The 27,144-nt window shown below is 46.9% G+C and overlaps 1 protein-coding gene across 6 annotated transcripts in view; it reads right to left on the minus strand.

The window, feature by feature from the left end:
- The window catches only part of FKBP15 (FKBP prolyl isomerase family member 15), a 2,419,492-nt gene that overhangs the window by 1,739,465 nt on the left and 652,883 nt on the right, over positions 1–27,144 (minus strand). For all 6 annotated transcript variants that reach the window (XM_069609812.1, XM_069609811.1, XM_069609809.1 and 3 more), the window contains exon 10: positions 12,573–12,715. In XM_069609812.1, the coding sequence (XP_069465913.1) occupies positions 12,573–12,715 (143 nt within the window). The remainder of the gene's footprint in view (positions 1–12,572; positions 12,716–27,144) is intronic.

Here is a 27,144-nt window from a genome sequence, read left to right on the forward strand (position 1 = left end):
ATGCACCCTCGGAGAGTAAGGGTGGTCCTTAGTCCTAGGACGATTCTTTTGCCAGACAAACTTACTCTACGCTGAATGCAGACTCACAAGGAAGCTACTTGGAAGTTTGGGAGGGTTGAGAAAAGATATAGGAACTGGGGGACAATGTTCATCTTTACCGCAGTCATTCGATCATACCAAGACAATTTAACGGGCCCCACCCCTTAAATTCCAATCGACTGTCTCCATAAGGGGACCAAAGTTACCCTATGCGAGCTTGGACAGATCCCTTGGTAGCAAAAGACCAAAGTATCATGGTGCTGTCTTCTCTAACCCCATCTGATGAATCGGTCCCCTACCATTGAGGCATGAATCTTGCATGCGTAGAGCCATTATGAAAGGTTTAGGTGTATTGATCTTCAACCCCGAAAAAATGTCTAATCATTTAATAAGAGCTAACGGGGGAATTGATGAATCATCTCCACAGAATATCGTCGGCAAACAAAGAAAGCTTAAACTCCACTTCTCCTCTTCTAATACCGGTTATCCCTGGACATTCGCCAACTGCTATGGCCAGTGGTTCCATAGTTAATGCACATAGGAGCGATGAAAGAGGACATCCCTGCCTTGTAACTCTGGTTAGAGGAAAAGCCTTGGTACCATTAACCTACACTCATGCCAACGCGGTGCTGTGTAGTGCTGCAACCTATTTTCGGAAGCTGTCCTCTACCTCCAGTTTCCCCCAAAGCGAGTTCATATACCTCCATTCCCTCCTATCAAATGCTTTTTCTGAGTCAAGCGAGACCAGACAAGCGTCCAGATACGACTGCCTTGCAAAGTGCATTAAATTGATGGCCTTCAGAATGTTGTCAGAGCCCTGACGCCCTCTCACAAAGACCACCATGGACAAAGGAAGGCAATATTCCCTCCAACCTGTTTCCTAGCCGTTTTGCCAAAATCTTAACATCTGCATTGAGCAGGGAGATAGGGCGGTACGAAGAGCACTGTAGGTTCTTTTCCCTCTTTGGGAATCACGACAATGATAGCCCCATCATAGTTTCCAGAAGATCCCCTCCCTCCAAGACCATGTTGAACATCCTAACCAAATATGGTGTCAGGGTAGAGCAGAATAGTTTATAGAGCTTAACCGAAAACCCTTTGTCCCCGGAAGTAGTGGCCACCTTTATAGACTTGATAGTCCTCATCACTTCTTTGTTAGTTATTAAAGCCTCCAGCAGGGACTGCAGCGCCCCTTGCTTGCCTCGGAATCGGCAGGGGGCAAGAACGTTGGCTATGTGCGACCCATCTCTCTCCTACTCTGACTTGTATAGCCTTTCATAGTACCTCCTAAATTGAACTCCAATGCATTCCGAGTTATAGTGAGCAAACAAGAGATCAGATTTTATGACCCCCACCATCTTACTCTTCTGCGCCTCCCTTAACTTCCAAGCCAGGATCCTGTAGCACAGTCTCCCTTCTCATAATATGTTAGCTTAATAAAGAGAAGTTTCTTCTCTGTGGCGTGCACCATTAGTGAGCTTTGCTTTACACTTCTGCAATTTCCCAGCCTGCTCTGGGCCATTATTCTTCTTTGGGCACCTCCCGCCCCCCCGACTGCACAGCTGCAATCTGACTCAGACCTTCCTCCCATCTCATTTAGTCTCTCTTCCTATTGGAATCCAATGAAATTAGTTGCCCCAGATCGTTGCCTTAAATGCCTCCCATAAAGTGGCCAGTCCTACCTCCCCATTATCATAAAATTCATAGTACTCCTTAATTCCGGTAAGCAGGGCCTTGGAAATCTCTATCTTTTAATAGGGAGTCATTACATTACCACCTTCCTCTTTGTGGACGTCCCCAACCATCCCCCCCACCTGCAAACATGCCAGGTCATGGTCAGACCAAGGCACCAGATCGACGCGAAAGCCGGAAACATGATCACGCAAGCTACTATCCACTAGAACATGGTTGATCCTTCAGAAAGAGTTGTGTACCTGAGAGTAAAACGTGAACAGAGGGTCACCAGAAAAAAGGGGGCATCGGAGTCTGCAACCCCCAGCTCCCGATTTATATTCCCCCTTCCTATATTGAGTTGCCCCCGCAGTTCCCGTTCTCTTCCTATCCCTGGTCGAGTCCAAGGCCATGCTGTAATCCCCCAGCACTCCCACTATTAGGGGACCCTGCACAAAGAGCTTAAGCCTCTCCTTCACCATTTCCCAAAACAAAACCGGTCCTTCATACGGACAATAAACATTGCTCAGTTACTGCCCGCCCCTGAATCTTGCCCCACAGAAACACATAATGGCCCCCAGGAGCCTTAAGCTCTTTCTCCACCATAAAACTTAAACATCTGGCCACAAAGATTGCCATCCCTCTTTTTTTTTTTGCATTTGCAGTAAGAGTCATGATGGACTCCCTCTATATGTGCAGACCTTAGGAAGGGCTCCTTTCCCCTTAACCAGTGTGTCTACTGAAAGAATAACATCTAGTTTGAAACGTGTGAACTCTCGTAGCAACAGAGATCGTTTTGTTGGGGAATGGATACCTCTAGCATAGGTGATAGAGTTGGTCTTCCTAGCCTCTTCTAAAATGTGGTCTTTTCCCGTATAATAATGGAAATGGACCAGAACCGATCGTGGCCCTCCAGCTCTACCCCAGCACTATGCGTCCTGTCTATGGTAGGCTCATTCTTCACATCGTTACCAAACAGCAGACTAACCACATCCTTAACAGCACGGGCAATGTCACGTTCTGTTTCCGCTTCGGTCTCAGGAAAGCAAAAAAGCTAAGATTGTTCCTCCTCCCTTTTCTCAAAATCGTCCACCTTGTGAACTCATTCCTCATCTCTCCTCTCGAGAGCTGTCAGTCTGTCAACGATCAGTGTTTCAAATATGTTGATTGAAGACTGGTTGGTATCCAAATCTTGTATTCTGTACTCTATTGTATCTACTGTGCGGTCCAGTTTGTCAACCCTATGACCTATGTCGGGCCCGATTCCCCTGATCTCCTCCAACAAAGTTGCAATGTCTGTCGATATTGTGTCCCCTTCTGATTCAGCCACAGTGAGGGGGCGGCTGTGCCCGGGCCTGTGGGGGGACTCACAATCAGTATTCGTGCAAGACCAATTTCCAGCTCATCGAGGTGGCCATCCAGGCTTTGGGACTGTTGATTGGTGTTGCTGGTGTTGCCTCCTATCCTTGTCCTGCAGCACTTCCTGTACACTAATCCAAACAACCCCAATGTTTGCCTTCAAATGGGGACTGGGGGATGGGGTAGCCCCTCCACAGCACCTGCACCTGCTTAATGCTTTCGCTCCCCAGCCAGGTTATTCAAGGCTGTCGCCGAGAGTGGGGGAGGCCAGGATGCCCACCCGCCCTAGATGGCCTCTCAAGACTCTCCCCCTACGTCAGCCCGGTTAACAGTGCAGCGCCAGCTGGACTTCTCTGGAGGTCCACAGGGAGCTGGGTGGGTCGCGGGTGCACAGGGAGGTTGCCCACCATCAGGATGAAGATTCCGCCAACCTCTCTGCAAGAAGAGCAGACCCCGACTGGGCCTCGGAAACCTCAGGTAGGCTTCCAGGCTATCCCTAGACATCCCTGGAAGCGGCGTGGAGCTGCTTTCTAGCAGCACCTTGGGCTGGGAGATGCTCCAATTGCACAGTCCTCTGGTGTACTTGGAGCTACAGACTCCAGACTTTGACTTTGCCCTGTACTGCCCCAGGCCACCAACTTCAGGACGTGCTGCTCTCCGTCGGGGGCTTAAACAGGGGCCCGGGCCCCAAAAATGCCCAGGTTCCTGGAGCGACGCAACTAGGCTGTTTGCATCGCTACGCCCCCCAGTGGCATCCTCCTGAAACAAGTAAAGAAAGATACACAATACAATTATAGAACTTGGAGGTAGAACACAAAGGAACACAATTCCCAACACTGTAGAGAGGGCAACTAAATTCCAGGATATATTGTAGCTCTGGACAGCCCCTAGTCCAGGCCCAGATGGGCATATTACACACCAAGGAGGGAAACCGTATCACCAAAGTGAAACATAGTATATTCTTACACCAGAGTGTTATGTAGACATTTAAAAATACCTAGTAAATCAGGGAGTATGTCAGAAAATCCAGTTCTTAGTAAAAAAACTCCAGGCACCTTAAGGGGACTCGAGAAAAACGCTGCAGTCCTTGTAAGTAGCTTCCAATGCTACTTGTAGGAGTTCCAAAGTTGAAGAAAGTGCCCTATAGGAAACAGGATAAAGTCACTGAGCTGACCTGCAGTTATGATGAAAAGCCAGCTAAGTCCCATTTCCTTCCCAAAGGTACCCAACAGAAAGCAGTGGACCAAAGAGGACACCAGTGAAGATGCAGAGGAAGAGGTCAAGACATGGCAGCCCTAGGGACAGAAGTATAACAGGGTTGAGCCCCCAATGTACAGCAATGGGGAAACATGGTTGAAGGATAACGGACAACCACAGACCATGGTGAACCCTGAGGGGGGAGTATCTTGAACCCGCCAACGCATGGTCTAGAGGAAAGTCCTTAGTGTTGGTTCCTCAAAATACTGTCCAAGGAAAGCAGAACAACCAGTTAAGTAAACACTTTTGACACTGCCCGTGACATTGCCCGTGCTGTTAAGGATGTGGTTAGTCTGCTGTTTGGTAATGATGTGAAGTGAAATGAAGGATCCAGTCACTGTGGGTCTTGAAGCCTAAGCAAATCACCTCAACTGGCCAAAAGTAGAAAAATCATCCGTCACATAAATGGGACCAACCAATCGTAAGCAGAATCAGTGATGGAGATGGCTCTAGGACAATGGAGGAATCTGCAGAGAGCAGACCCAGTGGCTCAGCTGGCAAACATGGACAGCAAACCTGCCAAAACAGGCCATTCAGTATGACTACCCAACACACTTCCAGGTGGTGAAAGCTTCCAAAACCAAGGTGGCAGACCCTGGCAGTAAACTTTGGTAAAACGCCCCAGAAAGGATGGAGGGCATGGCAAATGCAGATGAGAAGTACGAGCAGCAGGACGGGGAAGTCTCAAGGACACTTAGCAGATGAAACGGCAACTGGTGCACAGGCAAGAGATACCAGTCCTACCAGTGTGGCCAAACTGCATCACACAATCGGCAATAACTGTTTTCAGAGGGAAAAATCCTCTAGCAGGTAAGCAAGCCCGCACACCTGCCAAAAATCTACATAACAGTGTAGGAACAGGGTTTCCACTATACGTACTTTCCCTCACAGGAGCTGGCTTCTGCCAGCCCACCAATCCTATTAGGAGATTTCAAACAAAGGTTTAGGTGGCTAGTCAATGAGGCTGGCCTCCAAAACAGCCAAACATCAGGCCTAGCCCCAGAGTAAGTGTAGTGGCCTACCCAGGGACATGAGCAGGTGGAAACTGTGCTCACCGAGAGGCCAGATGGGCAGAACAGCCATTTTAAGTCTGCCTCATGGTTTCCCTAAACAAAGGAAGAATCTAAAACAAAATGAGCGAGAATAGGACTTAATAAAAATCATTACTACCTGTTACGCTCACCTTACCTCTGCCGGAGCACCAGGAACCTCCTCCCTCTGGATTCTGTGCTGGGACCTCCTGGGACTGTGTTGGGTGCACTGGAGCTGCAACAGTGTAACAGATTGTCCCAACACCCTGTCTTGAAAAGGGGAAAATCTTCCTCGGTGCCAGCCCTTATTAGCATAAATCACCCAATTCAGCCCAAAATACAGGTCCTATCGTGCCAAGCACTGAACTCCTGCTAGTGAAATGACATCGTCAGTATAAATGTAGCATTTATTAGATAAAAAGCATAATATAATAGAACAGTAAATTTAGCAGCAATGTGGTAGAAGAGTACAAAACTCATTAGAGGAAATAAAAAACTCAAAGAAACACAGTCTTACGCCCCTTGAGATGGTATCATTAATCAGCGCTGGAGACCCTGGTCATCTTAAGCTAACTGCTGCCAGCCCCGCTCAGATGACAGCACTGCAGGGGGCCGTAGAAGCCTGTTCTGGGCTCTTGCTTGAACCAAGTCCGCGGATCAATCTCCCCCCAGTTCTGGGTGTGTGCACCTTTTGTGCTTTCGTGCCGTCAATCAACATGACGCACAGTTCCAGAACTTTCCCTGTGCAAAATATAGGTTTGCTCATGGAAAAACCCAGCTCGGTAAATTCCCAACCTGTTCCCTTCTATGCCCCTCCCTACTGGGAGCCCCTCTGCGAAAGCACAGGAATGTCTTATCAGTGTGAGTGCAAGGCCGTACCTGGCCTTCTCAAAGAAAGAGGATTTGTTTACGAAGCCATCCAGAGCTACAGTTGCAAGAAACAGAATATTCTAAGAGAAGCCGAGATCAATTAACCCCATGTGAGCAAGCTCTACCAGGCCTGCACTCATAGCTTAGTGTCCATAGCACTTCAAAGATTGGCTATCTAAGCGCTATATAGGTGCCATAATGCTCCAAACACTCCAATACAAGTCTCTATTAGCTACTAAACTGGGGCCCTCTACCCTGCCTGTCTATGCACAATGCATAATGTGACCTACCACCCCTACTAGGCCTGCATATTGCTTGTAGCTCACTAAAGCGTAATGGAGGCGCTACCACACATTACTTTCAGCATTTAGCACATACTTTGAATAAACTATTGGTTTTTCAGCTGCTAATGCAGTCGTCTAAAGCCCTAATTGGCAAATTTGTCACTTTGTATCTCACGACACACCCTCCGAGGGACCCAAGACTGTGCTCACCTTCTTTATATGATAAGGAAGCTCTCCATCCTGCCTCTTCTCCAAGCAGGGGTGCGTGCTGAAAACCAATTACATCACTGGTTGAAGACTAAACTCCAGCCCAGACCTGCTGCAGCGTGGATTGCTGTTTCTTGGCAATGTAGTTCCACCTGGCCCTTGCCAATGTTTTAATACGTGCTTCTGCGCTGTGCAAATTGCTTCCTTGACTATCTTTTCCCTTTGTGTGTCTTTCACCTCCTTTGCGTGTGATTTTTCCCTTTGTAGCGTTTGCGCATGGCTACTGCGCTTTTTCTTCTTCTTGCACATGGATTTATGATGTCTTTCTTTCATTGCGCACAGCTTCTGTGCCTTTTCTGTTGCTTTCCTGTTATTTGTGGCTTCCATGTCTTTTCAGGTGCAGTTCTGTATGCGCGTGATTGTAGGCGTATTGTGCGCTGCTTCTCGTGTGCGCAGCACTTACTGTTCTTTTCTTTCTTGTTCTGCAGGTTCATACAATCGTGATGGATTTTCCCAGACCCGAGCTGCATCGGAAGATTTGCAGTATTTGGAGCATCCAAAATCTTTTACAGGATTCACAGATAAGTATGCAGAAACGATGATCGAGTCCTTTAAGTAACGCTTCTTCTTTCTTGCAGGAGCTGGTGCCGGTGAGCGTCACGTTGCAAAGCAGAGTAACGCAAAGCGAGGATAGCTGGTCTGGGTGTGGCTTATATAGCTAGCCACGCCCACAGCCTCCAGACACACCCAAAGGTTGGTCTGCAACACCCAGTGCTGCTTGGTTTAGTCCTCCTCCATGTTGGGGGAACAGGAAGTGGGCAGCTTCTTACCCCTCATCTACGGGACAATGGATGCAGTGCCATGCTCGCCAGGCCTGTACCCAAATGTGCTTCCCCATGACTCCACATGAAGTGCACCAACCCCCAAATAATACCTATGAGGTCCGTATGGCCCAACAGGGTTTTTAAATATGTGTGTACTTATACAGGGGTTGCTCTAGGAGCTTACCATAGAGCTAGTGGTTGTGACAGTACCCCAATGACAATCATAAAGGTACATTGGGCTACTGTTGTGGTAATAGGAAGACCAAACCAAATAACAGCTGCCACCAGCCTACCCCGAAAACCAACGTAAGGTAATAGGATCCCCCATAGTGCACAAATGGGGTGCTTAAGAAGTACCCCTAGTACAGGGAGCCTTAAAGGCAGCTCGAGAACATTTACTCTTAAGCAGTGAAAAAGGGGTGCCTTGGCACTTCTACTCAAGTCCCTGTGACCATCAAAAATAGGTCAGTGATCCAAAAAAAAAAAAAGAGTAAAGGGAAAAAGCAAAAAGTTAAAGGGATCCTTAAATGTGCCTTCAGAAGTCCCAAACATGAAATTCTGTCTTAAAACTAGGTTAGAAAAAAATGCCTAATACTGAGAGCTGGCATCAGAAATGTAGGATGGAAACTGGTTTCACAAATATAATGAGTGAAATTAACCAAAACCTTTCCTAATTAAAGAAGACAAACATGAGGAAACTAAATGCAAATGTTTAATACAAGCACAGGTGCATTCTAGTGTGGTTTAATGGGCTGTTAGTGAAGCTTAAGAACCCTGCACTGCAAACATGCTCTTCACTTCCACCCATTATCAACCCTTTTTATGTATTCTAAGGGATCAAGTGTAAGACACAGTAACAGGTTTCTGATTGAAATAGATCTTTCATTGTCAAAATAATAAGAGGGGTTGAGGAAATCCTACCTGTCCCTAGGTCTATGAGGTGTTTCCCTGCCTCAACAAAACTAATAAGCATCTGTGTCAGGATGTTAAACCAATAAAGCGGCCTCCGTCCTGTGTCCAAAACCCTAAACTGACCCTTAGACACTAAACTCAATATAAGTGTGTAACAAGTGATTTCTGTAAGCTATTTGTTAGGCAATATTGTATGCAGTACCCTTTGGGAGACTCTGTACTACACAGGCTGGTAGTGTGGCTGAGCAGCCAGGTTTATCTCAAGAGGGGTCAATGTGAGTAGTAGGGTTTTTACACAGAGATTCAGTGACAAGTATCCAAATAAACACTTACACTCAAGGTTTCTTGATAAAAAAATGATGTATTAATTTAACCGTCAGTTGAATAAGCCTTCTTTAGAATGGAGCAAATTTACGCAACACAAAAATGTACTTCAAAATACACCCTCAATTTCAATAAATCAGTAGATACCCATTTGCGATGGCACACAGACACTTCCTACACCCTGGGGTGACTTAAATAACTAGGACACTGTGGACTTTGATAGATCACTGGTACATTTAGAGCAATACTGAGTTTGGTGTCAAAGAAAAGGTTTTTGGGAATACAACAAAGATTAACAAATATTCTTAAGCAGGTAAGTACTTTTTGAACCCTCCAATGCAAAGTAATTTAACCCTTTCCTGGGAAAAAGGTAAAGCACAAAGTCAGAGGTGAGTCAATCTTACTTAAGCAAAAGTCTAAGTGAGCTGAATCACTTCTTGCGGGTAAGTAAAAAGTATTGCACAATGTTTTAGAAGTCTTTGAGGAAGATAGAATCACTGTAGGGCCACAATCTGGGAGGCTTGTGAGGGGCAAAGCTGCAAGCAACTCTGCAAAAGCAACCAAGTCAAGTCTCAACTGAGAACAAGCAAGGCTACACAACAAGAATTAAGCAACCCCTTAGTTTTACAGTACCTTTGGTTAGAAGAAATTGGTTCCAGCTGGCTCCTGCTCCTGTGTAGGTCTACAGATCCTTTGATCCTGGGGCTCAGTCATGGGGACAAGAGGGAGCCGTCTGGGGACTCCTGCACTACGAATGGAAGGTCGGTGGCAGCAATGGGCAATCTTCAGATCAGCGGCACTTCACGGTTTCAGCTTCTCGCAACCCTCGCAAATAGCACCACTGCAGTTCTTGGATACCTTGATGGACTTTCCTCGCATCTGGGTCCAGCTCTCTTGAGGTGGCTCAGACTTGCTCAGTCCTGCTTCCTGAGAGTCCGGGGATCTTCCTGAAGCTCGGGTCCGACTTAAAGACACTCACTCGATTCTGGTGTTCCTCTCTCTGGCAATCGGTTCCTGCAGCAGCAATGCAAGTACAGCCAGCTTCGAGAGGATGTCCAGATGAGCTTGTCTTGGGGTCGATCTGTCCCACCAACCCAAGGGGAGGAGTCTTCCTTTGCATGGCTTCTCTAGTCTAGGTGAATTTGGAGCTTCGGCACTGCAGCAGGCCTTTACTGGGCAAACCAACGGTCCAGGAGTTCCAAGTTCTTCTTCGGATTCCTTCGTCCAGTGGCAGACTCTGCCTTCCAAGGCAAAAGCCTTGCCTTTTATGCAGGTTTCTCCCATTCATTCGCAGTCTAGCTGTCAAACACACAGCAGGGTGGTTGTTCTCCACGGACAGCCATCCGGCCAATCACCTTTGGGTGCATTCATGTAACCAAGACGATTAAGCACAGGGAGATTCGGCACCTCCCTCACTTCCTGCCCCTGCCAGACATACTGGAGCCAGAGGCGGGCTTCACTAGTGAATCCCGACAAAGACAAAACGAACAAAGCGACCAAACCTGTTTTGGCACGCAGAGTAAATCTCAAGAAGGACCTTTCCAACAAGAAATGGGGAAAAAAAGACGACCAGGGACATTTTAACAAAATGGGCACCCATGGGTGTCGTACTGCAGCTGTATTTGCAGCCCACTGTCAAAAACACACAATGGTAGGAAAAAGTAAGCCACTACCACCAGCCATTAATTGTAGAAAGGGTAACATAAAATATTACATGAGAAACTAGACAAAGGGGATACTAAGTAACCCCTCCAGCACCCTATTGTAAGATAGTGTGTGCTGGGTCTAGAAAGTTACAAAATGTAAGTAAAGTCAATTTCACTTCACTGCTCTTGGAAACAGTAGTTATTCAAGAGAAGGTATTTAAACCTTTGGGAAATCTAAGAGACTTCCCTGTGCCACTGCACTGAAGGTGCTGTGTGTCACAATGTAAAGATGATGCCTAAGGAGTTTGTCAGACTCCAAAGTCAAAAGAAACACAGAGTCCAAATCACAGAAATATACATGAGAGAGTGGGAAAAGGGTCTCACTCTCTCCAGGTTAGAAATTAAAAGTCCTAAAGTCCAGCAAAAAGAGGGGTCTCTAAGGTAGAAGGGAATTAGCACTTTTCTGAGAATTCTCCTTAGCACTATACCCTTGTAGCTTTTCAAAGTTCGAATAATAAGTTCCTAAACTACAGAAAAGAAAACGACTAAAGTTCCACCAGAAGAAGGGGGTTTCCTTTACCCAATGTTTCTTCTGGACTTGCACTGTCTGCTCATCTCAAAACTTCCGGAAAAGTCAATAATGTTCCATCGTTTCACAGTGGGATGACTCTCTCCCAGAGTTCCTCTTTTCATCCAATTTTTATTCCACAATTTCAAGGGGTACGACTCCTCCCTTGAATTTCTATTCAATTCCACAGTTCTTTAAGAGATTTAATTTCTCACTCTCTGGATTTCATTTAACCTTTAAAAGGGGTGGTTCTTCCCTTTCTGCGTTGATTATCAAACTACAAGGGGGGGTGGGGTTACCCCTGTTCGTTCTCATTCCTTTTCCTATCCCTGGTTTACTCTCCTGCCAAGGTTTTGCAGTCTTTTTATATCTCTCGTCCTCTGTTTTTTTTTTATCTTTTAAAGGGGTATGGTTACTCTGTTTCTGCATAGATTCCTCACAATTCCATGGAGGGGTTTTGACACCTGAGCTTTCTCAATCCTCTTCCTACCCCTGGTATACTCTACCTGCCAGGGTACCACAACTGTATTACTTGGGGTGAGTGCCAGACTCACCGTTTGCCGGGTTCAATATCCTGCCTGGGCTTTTACACTTTCTATTCACTCTGTTGCATCCAGGAAACAGTATTGGGTCACCAACCCTTTTTTAATGTTCATATCTGTATCAATTATTTCACTTCCTTTAGTTAGGGGCACTGTGGATGGTATGCAGTATTCACTCTGAAGCGCGCCAGTAAACCATTCACTCTCCGAGGGCTTACCGGTCTTCACTGGCGGCTTCAGCGTTTCTCGCATGCAACAGGCTTCCCTGCTCTTGGGCCGCTGAATGGGAGTGCGTTCTGTTAGCCGCTTGGTTCACGTTCTGCCTCTGCATTTGGCAGCTACAGCTGCCCGCGACAAGGATGCAGTGAACTTATCTCAGCTTCTCTGCATGCCATTCACGTCAGCCTCTGTATTGCGTCCTGCAGTCTGCTCGCCTCCAGTGACCCAAACAGCATCAAAAAAAGTTGGATGCAGCTGCAGTCTCAGTCGCTCTCTAGTCATCTGTTCAGCTGTGTCAATTTTAAATGTCTCGGCCTAGCTTAGCATTTTCCAGTGACTGGAACGTGGCGTTGGCTTCGCACTTATGGTCATACTCATTCCTCTATCCCTCTTCCTCGTCTTGGCATTAGAAAGGTAAATGGGTAAATAAGGTTGTTGGCTATGAAAACCTCGGAATTCCCTATCCAGATTACAATAAGCCATGTGATAAAGGCACATGGGTGTCACTGAGAATTACAGCCGAAGGATTGTTCTGATCCAGTATTTGTTTGCCTACCTGAAGTTTGTCCTCCCCTACGTGGCCCTCCCACAGATAGCCACCCCCAGGGTCAGAGTATGATAGTTTCTGCCTTTCCATATAAGGGAAGCCATATAAGGGAAGCTTCCCTCCAGAGAACCAGTGACGATATTGCTAGCTTCATCACAGCATACAAAAAAATGCACATAGATTACTCAATTTTTCCAGCCCAGGCCAAAAGCTACGTTCAGTTTGATAGACAGTCCCACAAAGCCTGAAAGTTAGTTAAGCGGACTACTTACCCAGGCTTTGGCAGCACTGAAGTTGGTGGTGGGAAGGATACCTCAGACGACAGATTGTCTGACCCAGGGACGGGGGATGGGGCAGCAGAATCCTGTGAACCAATGCTCTGCTTGTCTGACCCAGAGTCCTTTACAAACTTCACCTGCAAAAACAAGAATGAAAGTTCACAAGTAAAAGTTTGAAGGATACACTCAGAGGTCTATTGCTCATGCCTCTAAATAAATCACTGCATCCATCTACAACTAGCTATCGTCTACTTCTGATCTCCTAGCCCTTTTTCCTTCCTTTGGCACATTTGGTCAAATCACTCTACACTACAATTACTAAAGCAGCACTTTCTTGGTTCATTTCTTTCCTTCTCAGTTGCTGTAACTTGAGTTTTCTTCCAGCTTTATACTCCTCCCCATATCTGTGTACTTTCCCCAGGCCTCAGTCGTGGGCACCTCTCTTCATCTTGCTTTACATACTGTAAGGATGGCATTGTATCAAACAGTGAAGACAGACAGGTGAACACAGTTCGAGGGTGTTTATTGAACTTCAATAGGTTGGTTGAATGCCATCTAGCCTAAATCTAAGGATGGGAGCAAACTACGACCATCAAATAATAATAACGCAGTCCTTGTCGAGTCACTGTCAAAATAAAAGGGCCTTCACTAATAAACTACTGCCAATCCTTACTTCTAAATACAAAAGGGTGTGGGATAATGTATGCAACAAAGAAAAGTGTTCAAGAAAGAATATGTCAGGACAGTTGAGCAATTGGCTTCCCTTCCCCACATTTTGAGCAGGGGCAAGGCGACACATTTGAGTTTTTCACACACTGTGGCTTCTCTGGCACGACGATACAGTTTAAAGCACAGATATCAGGGCCTTCTGCCAAAGTCTCTTTTCCAATAACAGTCTCTTACTGCAGAGGGCCTGCCATAACAAACCAATCTCAAAGTTCCATTCCTATCGGGATCTTCACATGCACAAGTTCTCGCTTCCAGAGTTTATCGTGGGTCTCCCTCCTTCAGGCTTGGACCCCTTTTTACCACAATGTTTACACTTGGTCTCCCTCGTTCGGGCTCAGACCATGGATCTCCCTCGTTCGGGCTTGGATCCTCTTGATATCAAAATCAAAGACTTTTGAATGTGCAATGGGCTTTGCTTAAACCGTCACAGGACCACTTTGATTCATTTTGCACAATGTTCTTATCAATCTTTTGACTTTCGTTTCTCATGGCGCGACACCTTACAGAGACCTTCGATTGAGCACACAGTGCCAAACCACTTTATTAACGGTATCGCCGGAGAGCGGGGTATTGGCAGGATTGCAAAAGTTGGTTAGAGGCTTGAATTCTGATTTATCGAGTTTTAATTTGTAGCCACATACCGCAGAGAAATTATTTATCATGTTCAGTAAGTGATGAATTGATAGAGTGGGTTCTGAAAGATATAGTAGGACATCATCTACATATGCTTATAGCTTAATTAAGGTATTCAATATTATTTATAAAAATACCTTTAATATCAACATTCATTCTAATACTTTGGAGAAGGGGCTCTAAGGCTAGATTGAATAGTAAGGGAGAAAGGGGGCATACTTGTCTGGTCCCTCTTTCTATATGAATAGAAGAAGAAAGAGAATTATTAATGAGAATACTAGTAGTAGGTGAAGAGTAGAGAATTTTAATGAAACTAATAAAAGGAAGGAGGGATACCATGCCAAGCTAAAGAAAGGAACAAATGAACACAATACCCAATCAAAAGCTTTTTCGCATCACGAGCAAGAAGGGTGAGGGGTTCATGTGAGTTTTGGGAATAGGCTAAAGTGTTAAATAGGAGTCTAGAATTGCTCGAGGCGAAGCGACCTTTGATAAATCCGAATTGATCAGGCTGTATAAGTTTGGGGAGGAGTAATTCTAATCGTTTGGCAAGTATTTTAGCTAGGATCTTAGAATCCAAATTAATGAGGGAAATGGGTCTGTAATTTTTTGTATTAAGGAAGGGTCTTTATCAGGCTTGGTAAATAGAATTAAGAGAGCTTCACTAAATGATCAGGGGCTTTGTTCAATGTCATTAAAATAAGCATATAGTTCTAAAAGTTTAGGTGCTATAGGTTCCATCAAAGTTTTATAGAAAATCAGAAGTGAATCCGTCGGGTCCGGGAGCTTTATTAGGTTTGAGGTCCGATATAACTTGTTTAATTTCATCAAGGGTGATGGAATTATTAAAATGAGACAAATCTGACTAACGGGATTATCCTTTGTATTGGATTTAAAAAAAGAATTAATTTCTTCAGAAGTAATGGTGGGATCAGAGGAATATAATTTAGAGTAGGCGTCATTGATGTCTTTAGGTTTAGTTAATCTGTTACCTTTGGGGGAAATAATATCAGTTAAGGGATTTTTCTTTCTTTTTTTTTTTAACTAAGAAGCTAACATATTGCCAACGTTGTTGGATCCATAGTGTTATTTGGTTCTGGGTCTAAGAATGGAGTTAGCAGCTTTGTCCGTGTACATTTTATTAAATTCAATACATTTAATTAGAAGCTCTTTCATGATATTGGGATCTGGGTTTGTGTAATAAGATTGTTCAAGGCTTTTTATAGAAGTTAAAAGAGTATTATGTATGGATTCAGATTGTCTTTTTTTATAGCAACAAATTGAATTATAAAACCCAGAAGGGAAGCTTTGAAGGCATCCCAGTTATTATGTAAGGATTTGTGTTCGGGACGATTATTGAAGAAGAATTCTTTGATAAACAAATTAATTTTGTCAATAAAGGATTGATCTTTAAGAAGAAACAAATTTAATTTCCATCTAGGGGAGAGATTAGAGGAGGTGGACCATTCAATAGTGGTGGAGACGTGTGAATGATCCGATATAGTTAGTGGGCCAATTTCAGAGTTTAAGATAGAAGAAGTTAAGGAAGAATTTAGAAAAATGTAATCTAATCTAGAGAAAGATTGATGAGGTGACGAATAGAATGTCTAGTCTTTAGTATCAGGGTGATGAAAGCACCAAGAATCAATTAAGTTAAGGTTTTGTAGCATATTTAGGAAATTATTTCGAGATTTGGAATTGATGAAATTTGATGTGGATTTCGGATCAAGAACAAAGTTATAAATCTGGTTCCTATCTCCACAGAAGATAAGCTTATCAAGGTTTTTGTGAGATAGTTTAAGTAGTAAATTGGACCAAAACCATGGGTGAAGGGCATTTGGGCCAAAGACATTGACAATGGTGGCTGGTAGATTATTTATAATAGCGTCTACAATAATCCATCGACCTTCCGGGTCCTTTTCTTCATTAACTAGAGTGAACTTCAATCTTTTATTTATTAGAATGGAAACTCCTCCTTTCTTGTCTAGCGCATTGGAATAAAGTGTGTGGCTTCTCCAAGGAGCTCTAATTTTGCAGTTTTCAGTGTCAGAACTTAAATGAGTTGCCTAGAGGCAAATTATGTCTGGTTTTGGTTTGGCAAGTTGCGCAATAACCTCAGAGCGTTTGATAGGGTGACCCAAACCTTTAACATTCCATGTGAGAAGTTTTATTGGCATCAGAGTATTAGAGAAAAAAAACTAACAACTGAATGATATGTGGCAAGGTGTGATAAAAGGTGAACATGCAACCATAAGTAGATTTTAAATAAAATAATAATTAAGTAAATGTTCCTAGAACTAACAGTAATCTTGGAAAACGCAGGGAAGAACATCAGGGAGGGAAGATAATATAGAAAATGAGAAAGATGTAAAAACTTAGGATTTAAAAGAATAAGTATGAGCATGTAGAAAAAAAGGGTACAAATGTAGACAGTTAGAAAGCAAGCAAGCAAAAAAGACATGAGGGATACCAAAGTACAGAGATGTAGTGGGCACAGGCGAAGGAGGACAAGATCCAGAGAATTAAGTAACAATAAAGGTTAAAGCATCATGAAGTAGAAAGTCATTAAGAGTAGTAAAGAGAGGAATTTGAGTTTTAAATACGCAAGAGGAGGTGAACCTCAGAAGAAAAGGATATGTAGCTACTGTATTTAGAGGTTTAGACAAGTTTGCGGGTTTGAGAGAGTGAGGTCGTAGCTTTGATAGGAGATCTTGATTTGTCTCTTAGATGGGTTGAGGTGGACGGTATCTCAAGTGGAATGGATGACGTTGATCTGCTGCGTTTGGAAGTATATTAGATGTGCTGGTTTCTAGGTATTTTGTAGAATAGCGAATGGCAAGGAAGATCTGCTTTTGGATTGTTGACCGGATCACTTTGGGCAGACACATCCATCGGGGAAGATTGAAGCTCTTTGAGTAGATTTTGAAGTTCGGTTGGGTCTGTAAATTCTTTGGCAATCATCCTAGCTGGTTCTAACAAGCCATATCTTAGGTTGAGGGATTTTAAAAGGGACCTCATATCCAACAATCTCTTCCTTTTCGCTTGGGTATTCTTGGAGAAATCCAGAGATATGAACATTTTGTCCTGGAAGATTATGGAGGAGTTCTTCTTAGCAGTATTTAGAGTTTGGAGAGCTTGTTGATGACGAAGAAAGCATGCAATAAAAGGTCTTGGTGAGTTGCTGCTGTTAGAGGACCGTGGGCGAATCCTATGTGCGCATTGCAGTTCCAAAGGGGGTGTAAAGTTAATCCTAGTACTGAGGGAATCCAGTTTGTAAGAAAATTGATCAGGTCGTCTCCCAACTTTTCCGGAATTCCGTAGAAGCGGAGATTGTCTCTTCCGTTTCATCTTCCAACTCTGAAACTTCATTTTCTAAATGCACTAGTTTTACTTGCATGCTCTCCAAGCCTTCTACTCCATCCTCTACAACACCAATTCTTTCTTCCGCTACATCAAGTCTACTTGAAAGGGTTTTAATGTCATTCTTGAAGCCTTTGATCTCTTCTTGTATGGAGGAAGAGCGAGAATCAAGTGCGGAAATCGAACGAATAATTCCTAATTTTTCAAAGAATTCTTTACATGCACGCATTGAGAGGAGAATTGTCAGAAGACATGCAGCCTCATTACGAGTCTGGTGGTAGCTGTGCCGGAAAAACTGGCAGGCTGCCGCCGGACCCGTAATACCATTCTGCCTCCGTGATTGCCAGAATCACCAGGGCATTACAACCCCGGTGACCCGGTAATTCCGGAGGCGGAATTCTGTAAATCCCCATTCCAATGGAGTCCAGTAGGACTCCATGGGGATGGGGACCATGGAAACACTGGTTCAGTCTATGAAAGAGCCAGTGTTTCCATGTCCGCCTGCAGGCGGGTGGTGTTACTCCCGCCAGGTCAGACCTGGCGGGAGTGACATCACCCACCTGCAGGCTAGGAATCAGCCGGTCCGGAAACAACGGTGGCAGCGGATTTACTGCGATCGTTGTTTCCGGACCGGCTAACTCATAATGAGGCCCATGGACATCTATGTTGCATTCACCATTTTAACCAAGAGCCAAAACTAAGTAATGAAAATGTGACTTTTGGCAGCAATAACATATCAAAATTATTGGCAAATCAAGGTGCAAATGTAGTACAGCCCGAGTAGGCTTTAGATCTAGTAAGGCAGTAGAACGGATATAGGTTTAAGGGAACCTATAAAAAATTGTAGCGTGTTATCCGGAGTTTCATTTGTGCCATTAAGCAATAGCAATATAATGCCAAGTGATAAAACTATAGATGAAAAAAACAAAAAAAATAAAAATTGCTTCATGACAGTTGTATTACTTAGATCAGCAAAAGTAGTATAAAACAGAAATTCTATAGGTCTCAAAAGGGAAGTTCCAACATAAACGGGTTCGATCACCGGGTCTGCGCTTAGAAAGCTCTGGGTATTAAGCGCGCTATAAATAACATATCATATCATATATCCAAAGAATGTTTGTATATTAATGTAAAATTACTCTATATTCAAAAGGATTTGCAATATTGACCAAGTAGATGAGTTTAAGAATTAGGCTCTAAAAGTGTATAACATAGAGGCATTACACTTATTAAACTGCCGGCGTGTGTAAAAAATGCTGTATTCCAGTACGGTTGTTTATTATTAGTTTATGACCTTTGTTGTGCAGAATCCTGGTATCCTAAGGTGAGCGGAATGATATGACGTGTAAGTCACCTCGTCACCTCAGCTGACTAAACGTTGAGCTACGCTTGTCACTCGAAGCCGATGCTTAAGGCCTCGCCCCTAACTGTTGACGAGCAGACATAAAAGGTTTCTCTGTCAGAGTCATAAAAGATCCCAAAAGGAACAGTGAATTAGGCGCCGGAAGACAGTTTCTGCTAGTTTTGTTTCAATGTACCCGTGGCGAAACGATGATACAAACGTGTGCGGCGCAGTTGTCACAGGGATGTGGTACCGTCGAGCGTTGCAGCCATCAAAGCTGACAGGAGGTGGACCACATCTTCGGTCAAAGAAATCTGTTGGTCGGCATCACAAATCCCACTCCGCATCAGGTACAGTTTATATATGATGCAGATAAGTGGATAACTTTTCAATTATGCGTTCAAGTTCATGATAAAATCACAGCTCTCATTGCTCTTCACCTAAGCGGCACCGTTGCCGCTTGGCCACGCCCCCCCCCCCCAAGACTTACAAACATAACAGTCCTCTGTCTCAAAAGCATAATCTAGTCTAAGTACCAACCCTACTGTTGTGGGCGAGCCTGTGTACCAACCCTACTGTTGTGGGCGAGCCTGTGCCTCGGGCCGCCCCGCACACGCACTCGCTCTCACGCATCCACACAAAGAGACACGGGACACGCGTGTGTGCCTTATGGCGTCCCGGCAGCAACTGCCCGCACGGACGTTCTTTAGTACGAACGCGCATGCGCGGACCAGAACGAGGCTCGCGCATGCGTCGTTCATGCCTGCAACGTGACATCCCTTTTTTTCTTCAACCAAAACAACATAGCATCAACAAGGATGAACAGTATAACCTGTAAACATAAAGCATGTAACCCAACGTGGGTTGGCCGGCTGCTATAACCTCAGCTCAGTCTCCCGAGTCCAGGATGTAGTCCTTGAGGCGGGCCAGCAGTCTGCGGTCTCATCGCACAGGGTACCGAGGGGTGCTTTGAGGAGTCGCGCTGGGACCATCTGCATACGGGACGGCATCCCTCTGGGAGTCCTCCGCCTGACTTTCGGGGACAGCCTCGGAGGGGGTGCTTTCGTCCGGCTCACTGGCCCTCGTTGAAGTGTCCACTTTTTTGAAAAAGGACCTGTTGCGGGTGACGGTCCCCCGGTTGCAGGCTGCCGTGACCATGGTTCCTTTCACGTGCGTGACTGTCCACGGGTGAGGCTCGTAGGGCAGTGACAGTTTGCCTTCTGGGCGGTGATTCCAGGCTAGCACGGAATCACCTACGGCCACTTCCTTGTCTCAGAGACCTCTCCTCTCGCTCTCTCTCCGATTGCGTGCTGCCCGCTCCTCCCTCATTTTTTCATTGTCAATGACCCCGGGTCCTCTTCCTTCCATCTCCGGTATCATGCCGTGAGGGCAGCGCCCGAATAGCGCTTCAGCAGGGGCTACGCCCGTCGATTGATGCAGCGTGGTCCGATACTCTCTCAGGAACTCCACAAGCTTCTTCGGGAGGTCCTCCCCACCGCTTGCGGATATTCTCAGCACCTTGTTTAACGTGCGCATGAGCCTTTCAGCTTCCCCGTTCGCACGCGGCCACAAAGGGGATACTCTCCGGTGATGGATGCCCCTCGCTTTGAGATACTGTGCGAACTGGCTGCCCGTGAACGGGGGACCATTGTCTGAGCGTAGTATTTCGGGGATGCCATGGGTCGCAAACATTTTGTCCAGGGTCCTGGTGGTGTACTCCATAGCGGTGGACTCTACGACCTCTACCTCGGGATATCTGGACCATTGGTCTAACACCGCTCAAAAATACATGCCCCGACCCGTTGATCCAAAGTCCACATGGACAGTTCCCCAGGGCTTTTCGCTCCGTTCCATTGAGCTGATCGGTGGAGCTTTATCCCGGGGATTCGCCGCCTGACATGGCAGACACCTTTTTATAAACAGCTCGACCATTCCCTCGAGGTCGGGGAACCAAGCCTTGGGTCGAAGCCGCGCTTTGGTCTTGGCGACCCCTTGTTGCCCTATGCGGGCTAACTCCAATACACGATCTCTCAGGGCCTGTGGAATCACAATTTGCCTCCCCCTCAGCAGTAGTCCGTCAGAAATAGATAGCTCATCCCTCACCCTCCAAAGCGCCTGAAGGTCTTTTTGGGTGTCTTTTCTGAAGCACCTCTCTTCAATCGCTGCTTCTAACCGCTGTTTTGATGATGTGGAACACTTCATCCTTGGACGATTCTGTCGCTATGGTGAGTCTAGACAGCGCCACCAGCAACGCACCTTCCACCACATGACACAGAAGCTCTCGACAGTCAGACACCTCCTTGGTCTTTTCCACATTCTCTGGGTTTGGGTGTCGCGACAGATAGTCCGCCGGATTATTGGTCCCCGGTCTGTACACCAGTCGAACCCCAAGGGCCAGCATCCATCGCTCAATTCTGGGTGGAGGTTTTGATGACACACCCGCCAGGATGGGCAGCAGGGGCTTATGATCAGTCACGACCACGACTGGCTTGCCCAGGATGTAAAGACGAAAATGGCGACAGCCCCACAGTATGGCCAAGGCCTCTCTTTCTATTTGCAAGTAACGCTTTTCTGTGTCTGTGAGCGCCTTGCTCACGTATGCAATGGGTCGCATGTCCCCTCTATTGTCCGCTTGCATCAGCACCGCGCCTACACCCACCGGGCTGGTGTCAACAAAGATCTCTGACTCTGCGGTGGGGTCGAAGTACGTCATGGTGTCTCCGTCGGACAGGGCATTTTTGATGACCTGAAATGCCTCTTGTTCTTTCCTTTCCCACACCCAGACAGTGTCATTCTTGGTCAGCGCTCTGAGGGGTTCCGACAAGGAGGCCAAGCCCTTAATGAAGCGCCCACAGTAATTTACCATCCCCAAGAAGCTCCTTACCTCCGTTGGGGACTGGGGTGCTGCGGCCTCCCGAATGTCCTTGATCTTTGCAGGATCGGGCGACACGCCGCTGGCGTGAAAGATGAAGCCAAAAAACCCAATTCTGTCTTTGAAAAACTCACATTTTTCACGGTGTAGGGTAAGCCCCAATCTCTTCATGTGTTCTGTCTCCGAGTCTGCAAACACCAAAATGTCATCGCTCATATTCAAGACACCTTTCAGTCCTGCCAGCGCCCCCCTGATGGTGTTTTGAAAAACTTCCGCAGCAGATGAAATGCCGAAACTCAGGCGCTTAAACTGATAGAGGCCATCATGCGTCGTAAAAGTTGTGATATAACGTGAGTCCGGGTGGAGCTCCAGCTGATGATAGCCCGCCCTCAAATCTAGCTTCGAAAAGACTCTCGCCCCTTGCATTTCTCCTATAATGTCATCGAGAGTGGGCGTAATGTGTCTCTCCCTCTTGATAGCCGCATTCGGGAGGCGCATATCGAAGCAAATGCGCACCGCTCCCGGCTGTTTTGGCTTTGGGGCCACCACTATGGGCGAGACCCAGGGCGTCGGGCCTTCCACCCTTTCGATGATGTCCATTCGGACCAGTGAGCGGAGTTCTTCCTCCACCTGCTCCCGGAGATGGAACGGGATCCATCGATGTTTGAGAGCCGTAGGCCTGATGGTGTCAATGTGGAGACGCACAGGAGGAGCTCTCAACTTTCCGACTCCTTCAAAAATGCCTGAGAATCTGGCCACCAGCTGCTCAATGTCTACTTGATAGACTGCAAACGCAAAATGCACGAGGTCGAATGCCTCCGACGCTGCACAGCTGAGCAGGGAGTGGGGGCTCACGTCAGTGACGAAAAATCGTGCTTTTATGGACTTGCCGCCCTTTGAAACGGGCACCACGAAGACGCCCTTGATGGGGAGTGGTGTGTCGCCGCTGAACGTGAAGATCTTTGCCCTCAAGACATCCAACAGTGGTGGCCCCGGGATTGACTGGTAGTGATCGGAGGCCAGCACACATACCGAGGCTCCCGTGTCAATCAGCACTTTTGTCGGGACCCCTTGAATGTCCACGATGCATTTGGGCTGCCTCTTTTTCCTTGTCCCAGTGGCTATGCTCGAAATGAAGAACATCTCATCCTCCTCCTCTTACTCCTCGCCCATGTTCAGCCTCTGCATATCCTGTTCAACCGTCGCAATGCTCTTTTGCCCCCTCAACCTGCTGCCGAACAACCTGGCCGGACCCCTTTGTGTAGCCACCGGCGCGGGAGCGTGGCACATCCGGGCACAGTGTCCAGGTCTGTGGCATCTGCCACAGGATCTGGATTTAGCGGGACATTCTTCCGAATGCGGCAAATCGTACCTGCAATATTGACAAATGGCCGCCACTCCATGCGTTGGACTTGCTTCTTGGCGTTTCTGGCTCCACTTACTCTTTGACAAGGACTGCTTCCCGACTGCAAACGCCTCTTCTGACCTGCCGGGACGCACCGCTGCGTCCATTTTGGCACCCCTCGATTCTGCCAGTTCATATACTCTTCCACTGTCCAGGATCTGTGTCAGAGTCCACCCTGGCTCCTTTAACACCTGTCTGCGGAGTTTGCCTGAGCCACAGCCTTGGATGACTTGATTTCTAATCGTGGCCTCCTCGTTGTCCCATCTGCACGTCGTGGCCATTTGTCTTAGGCGAGCGCAGAATTGATCAAGCGACTCCTCTTCCCGCTGTTTTTCACTATTGAACAGGAACCTCTCATAGTCCACATTGGACAGCGGAATAAAATGATTCTTTAAGGCAGTCTTGACCGCATCATAGGTGACTACTTGCAGGTTAAGGGACTCATAAATGCGCAGGACGTCCATACCCTCAAAGTACAGTAGAGTTGCCCTTTTTGCATCATCATTAGTTTCTCCTGTAGCAGTGAAGTACATGTCCAATTTTCTTATCCACAGCAGCCATCTTGGGCCCAATTTTGAGGGTGGACCGACATGTCGAATTCTTGCATGGGTAACAGAGAACCCTGTTGTCTCCTTACCACCACCTGCGCTGTCCCTGCTTCTTTGTCACTCTCAGCCATGTTCACAGGACGCACTGGCACCTCCTCAGGGTTTAGAGGCCGCAAACCTGACTTGTGCAGACAGTCAACGTACCTCAGGCCACTGCGTGGTGGGGATCAACGTGGCCGTGGACCCCTCCAGTTACCACTGCTTGAAGGACTGTCCTCTTGGATGTCGAGAACTGTCAGGATTCCAAAAATGTGTGCACTGTAGTTTCTGTGGAACGTGAGCAGCGCACGAGCACCTTTTCAGGCCGCTACTGCCACGTGTCCTGCGTAGAAACCCATCTGCTTTGCTCGCGCTGGATTCGGGGAACGCACCGGTATAACGTTGCTGCAGTGGACATGCAGCGTTATGTCAGCAGAACGCTCCGTTCGCATCCCGCCTCGTCGCCAGATGTTGTGGGCGAGCCCGTGCCTTGGGCCGCCCCGCACACGCACTCGCTCTCACGTATCCACACAAAGAGACACGGGACACGCGTGTGTGCCTTATGGCGTCCCGGCGGCAACTGCCCGCACGGACGTTCTTTATTACGAACTCGCATGCGTGGACCAGAACGAGGCTCGCGCATGCGTCGTTCATGCCTGCAACGTCACACCTACCAGTAATACAAAAGACTAACAAAATGTTTACCAGAACGGGTCTCTAAAGGATTCCTTCCTTAGCAGTGGAAATGGCGATTGGCTTCTGACCCCCATCCAAATATGTGTCTCTAAGTGACCAAATCCTGCGCCTGGCAGAAACAGTTCAGAGTTTCAATACAAATGTCTTAAGTCTCTTTTTCTTGTAGAACACTCTTTGACATTGTTAAAAAGAATTGCATATTTCTCCAGTATGGAGCCTTTCTTGGGGTTGACTGATTTTTACCTGGCTCAGGGTCATCTGGTTTTTTTACCCTGCCGTGGGATTTCCGTCTCTTACCACTGCTTGGGGTCATTTGGCTTTCTCCCTGCCAAGGGTGTTCCTGTTTCTCGTTCTCCCATAGGGATTTGTACCCATTATGTGAGGAATGCACCCTGCCAACGGTCTCTTGGTTCCTCACCCATCGTGGGGTAGTCAATCCCTTATCCCTAATTGGGGCTGCATGGTTTTCACCCTACCGAGGGCCATTGTGTTTCTCACCCCGCTGTGAGGATTTTTTTCCCCTTACCTCTTTTTGGGGCTATGGTGCTTTCACATTGCCAAGGGACTCTAGGTATCTCAGCCCGCCATGGGATTTTGCTAGTTCTCTATGCCTTCCTCCCTGCTCCGAGAAACAGCCGCATACCTTCTGGGTCATTGCGGTGTTCGTCGGGGGCAGGCGGTCTTTTCTGTGACCACGGTTTAGCTTCTTCCAGCATTCTCCACATCAGTTCCTTGCGTCGGCCTCCTAGGCGGCTGTAGGCTTGCTGGCACCGTGGACTACAGGCGCTGGTTAACAGCATCTGCTCTGGGTGTTACTCTAGCTCGGTCGAGTCCAACCGACTCCAGACCGGTCTTGTGCAAGCAGCGTTGCGTGGGCTCCTTGGTTCCTCTGAACCAGATGCTCACATGTCTCCACTCTCCAGAAGGAGGCCCCGTTTTGTGCCGTTCCGTTGAACTTCCTCTTCTCCTCTCATGTTGCTCCTGTGGCGTCTTTACTTCTCAAGCTGAATTGAGATAGTTTGATCAATGGATTCTGTGCTTCTTGTAACTGGTGTTGTGGGTGTAGAGATCACTTTTCATGTCGGGAGCTGGTCGCGGTTCTCAACAGAAGGCTCCAGGCAACTTCTTGAAGACACCAAAATGAAGAAAAGATTCAGACCTAAGCAGCCCAGACCCTTCAAGACACCTCACAGGGTGGCAGAAGGAAGGTCCCAGTGCAGGTCACAACTGTCGGGCCGCGACAGGCAATCTCCCAGCGGTGAACACAGAAGCAGCCCCAGATCAGCTACCCTTGTCGTGTGAAGGTTGAAATTGCGGGGATGGTGGCTTATAGCATAGGATGAAGATGCGGAGAGCCCCAAGGCTCTGTTCCGAATGGCGACGGCTGAAGCGTGGTAGCCCAAAAGGGAGCAGGACAGTCCACTTGGTGAACCATGGACACTTCCAACAGCTTCCAGGACATGGATCCACGAGCAGGGGTCGAGATTTGTTGTTCCCACCTGTCCAATGGCACCGACAAGAGTCTTCTGAGATCAGACAGAGGAGCAGGTCTTCAACGGGCCAATCACTGGAGTCAATGCTGGTTAGCTGCAGGGGTTGTCCTTGGGTCGTCAGCGGGTTGCTCTTCTTCGTAGAAGTATTGGTTCCAGCGATGATCTGGAGAATAGCTGCAAGACCCCTCCAAGATTCAGGCAGAGAGCTCACCCAACACCACTAATGGTAAGGATCTGCAACATTCAAACAACCAGGGGTTGTCCAATCCTGGTCATCCAGCAATAGACCATCAGGCGCCAAAGGATGTGGACTCGGACCAGACAGTCCCCACCCCCCTCCTCTGCCCCCTCCTCTGCCTCACTGACACAGCCCACTTGATCATGAAAGCAGCAGCATTCACAGGGAAAGCGTTACCATATATGGCATTTCTTGACCCGAGAATGCAGGAAGCAGGCCAAAGGACAAGATGTTCAAAGAAAAAGTGAAAATACTGTGGCACTGTCATTTTAGGGTGCTAGCCACCTTTAGCAGCCATTTGCAGTAAAAGCAAAAGTGCATGAGAAAAATATACAAATCACACAGCTGCCCCCTGCTTGTTTTAGGCACATTGTCAATGTAACCAATGTAACCAGATAAAAAGATACAAGGAGCATCTAGTCTAAGGTGATGTGTGCAATTGTTCAAATACAAAAATTCCAAAAGAGGCGCGCCTGGACTGCCATCGCAGTGCCTGCATCAACTGGAGACGCCAGCTGTTGGATCCCTGCCGCTCCTTTACTTTCTCATCGACCTCGGGAAAGCCGAGGGATATGTTTTTTTAACTCTGCTTTAGAACGTGGACATTCATCTTAAAGTACACTGTAGTTGCCTACTACACATCACTATAGTGTTTGATAAGCATTTTTTCTATTTGTTTAGATATTCTGCAAAAGTAAAAGTAGCGCGAAGCCACGCTCCTTCTGGTACCTCCTCCTATTTAGCCACAGTGCCACGCGCACCTGGAATGCCATCAGAATGCCCCTTAGTCGGCTTAGTTAGAATTACGGTATGGTAGTACCTTGTGAACGCTGTTTCTGTGGGATAGGCCCCTGCTGATATTTAAATCTCTCCCAAGCACTGCTGAGGACTTATGATTCTACATTGTTTTGAGAAAGGCATAAGTGTCCAGTGCTGGTCGGCCAAGTGACAAGTAGGCTTCTTGTTGTGTTGCTGCCATATCTCAGGACCAGGAAGTGGAAGTCATCGGGCATGTATGCCTCGCTTGTGTTCACTCCGGTGAAAAAACAATGTGTAGGGCTATGGCTTTCCCCTTCCCTCCCTGTACGCCTACAGTGACTGACCAAACCCTGCTCGAGATAGGGAGGATTGACTCATCACTTATCTTACTGGGCACGGGTAGCTCTCCACCTGTGGCTGAAATTACGGTGTCTTCTTCAAACGGCCCAGCA

This window comes from Ambystoma mexicanum, chromosome 8 (assembly GCF_040938575.1).
Source record: "Ambystoma mexicanum isolate Mex_15411 chromosome 8, UKY_AmexF1_1, whole genome shotgun sequence".
Classification (NCBI taxonomy): domain Eukaryota; kingdom Metazoa; phylum Chordata; class Amphibia; order Caudata; family Ambystomatidae; genus Ambystoma; species Ambystoma mexicanum.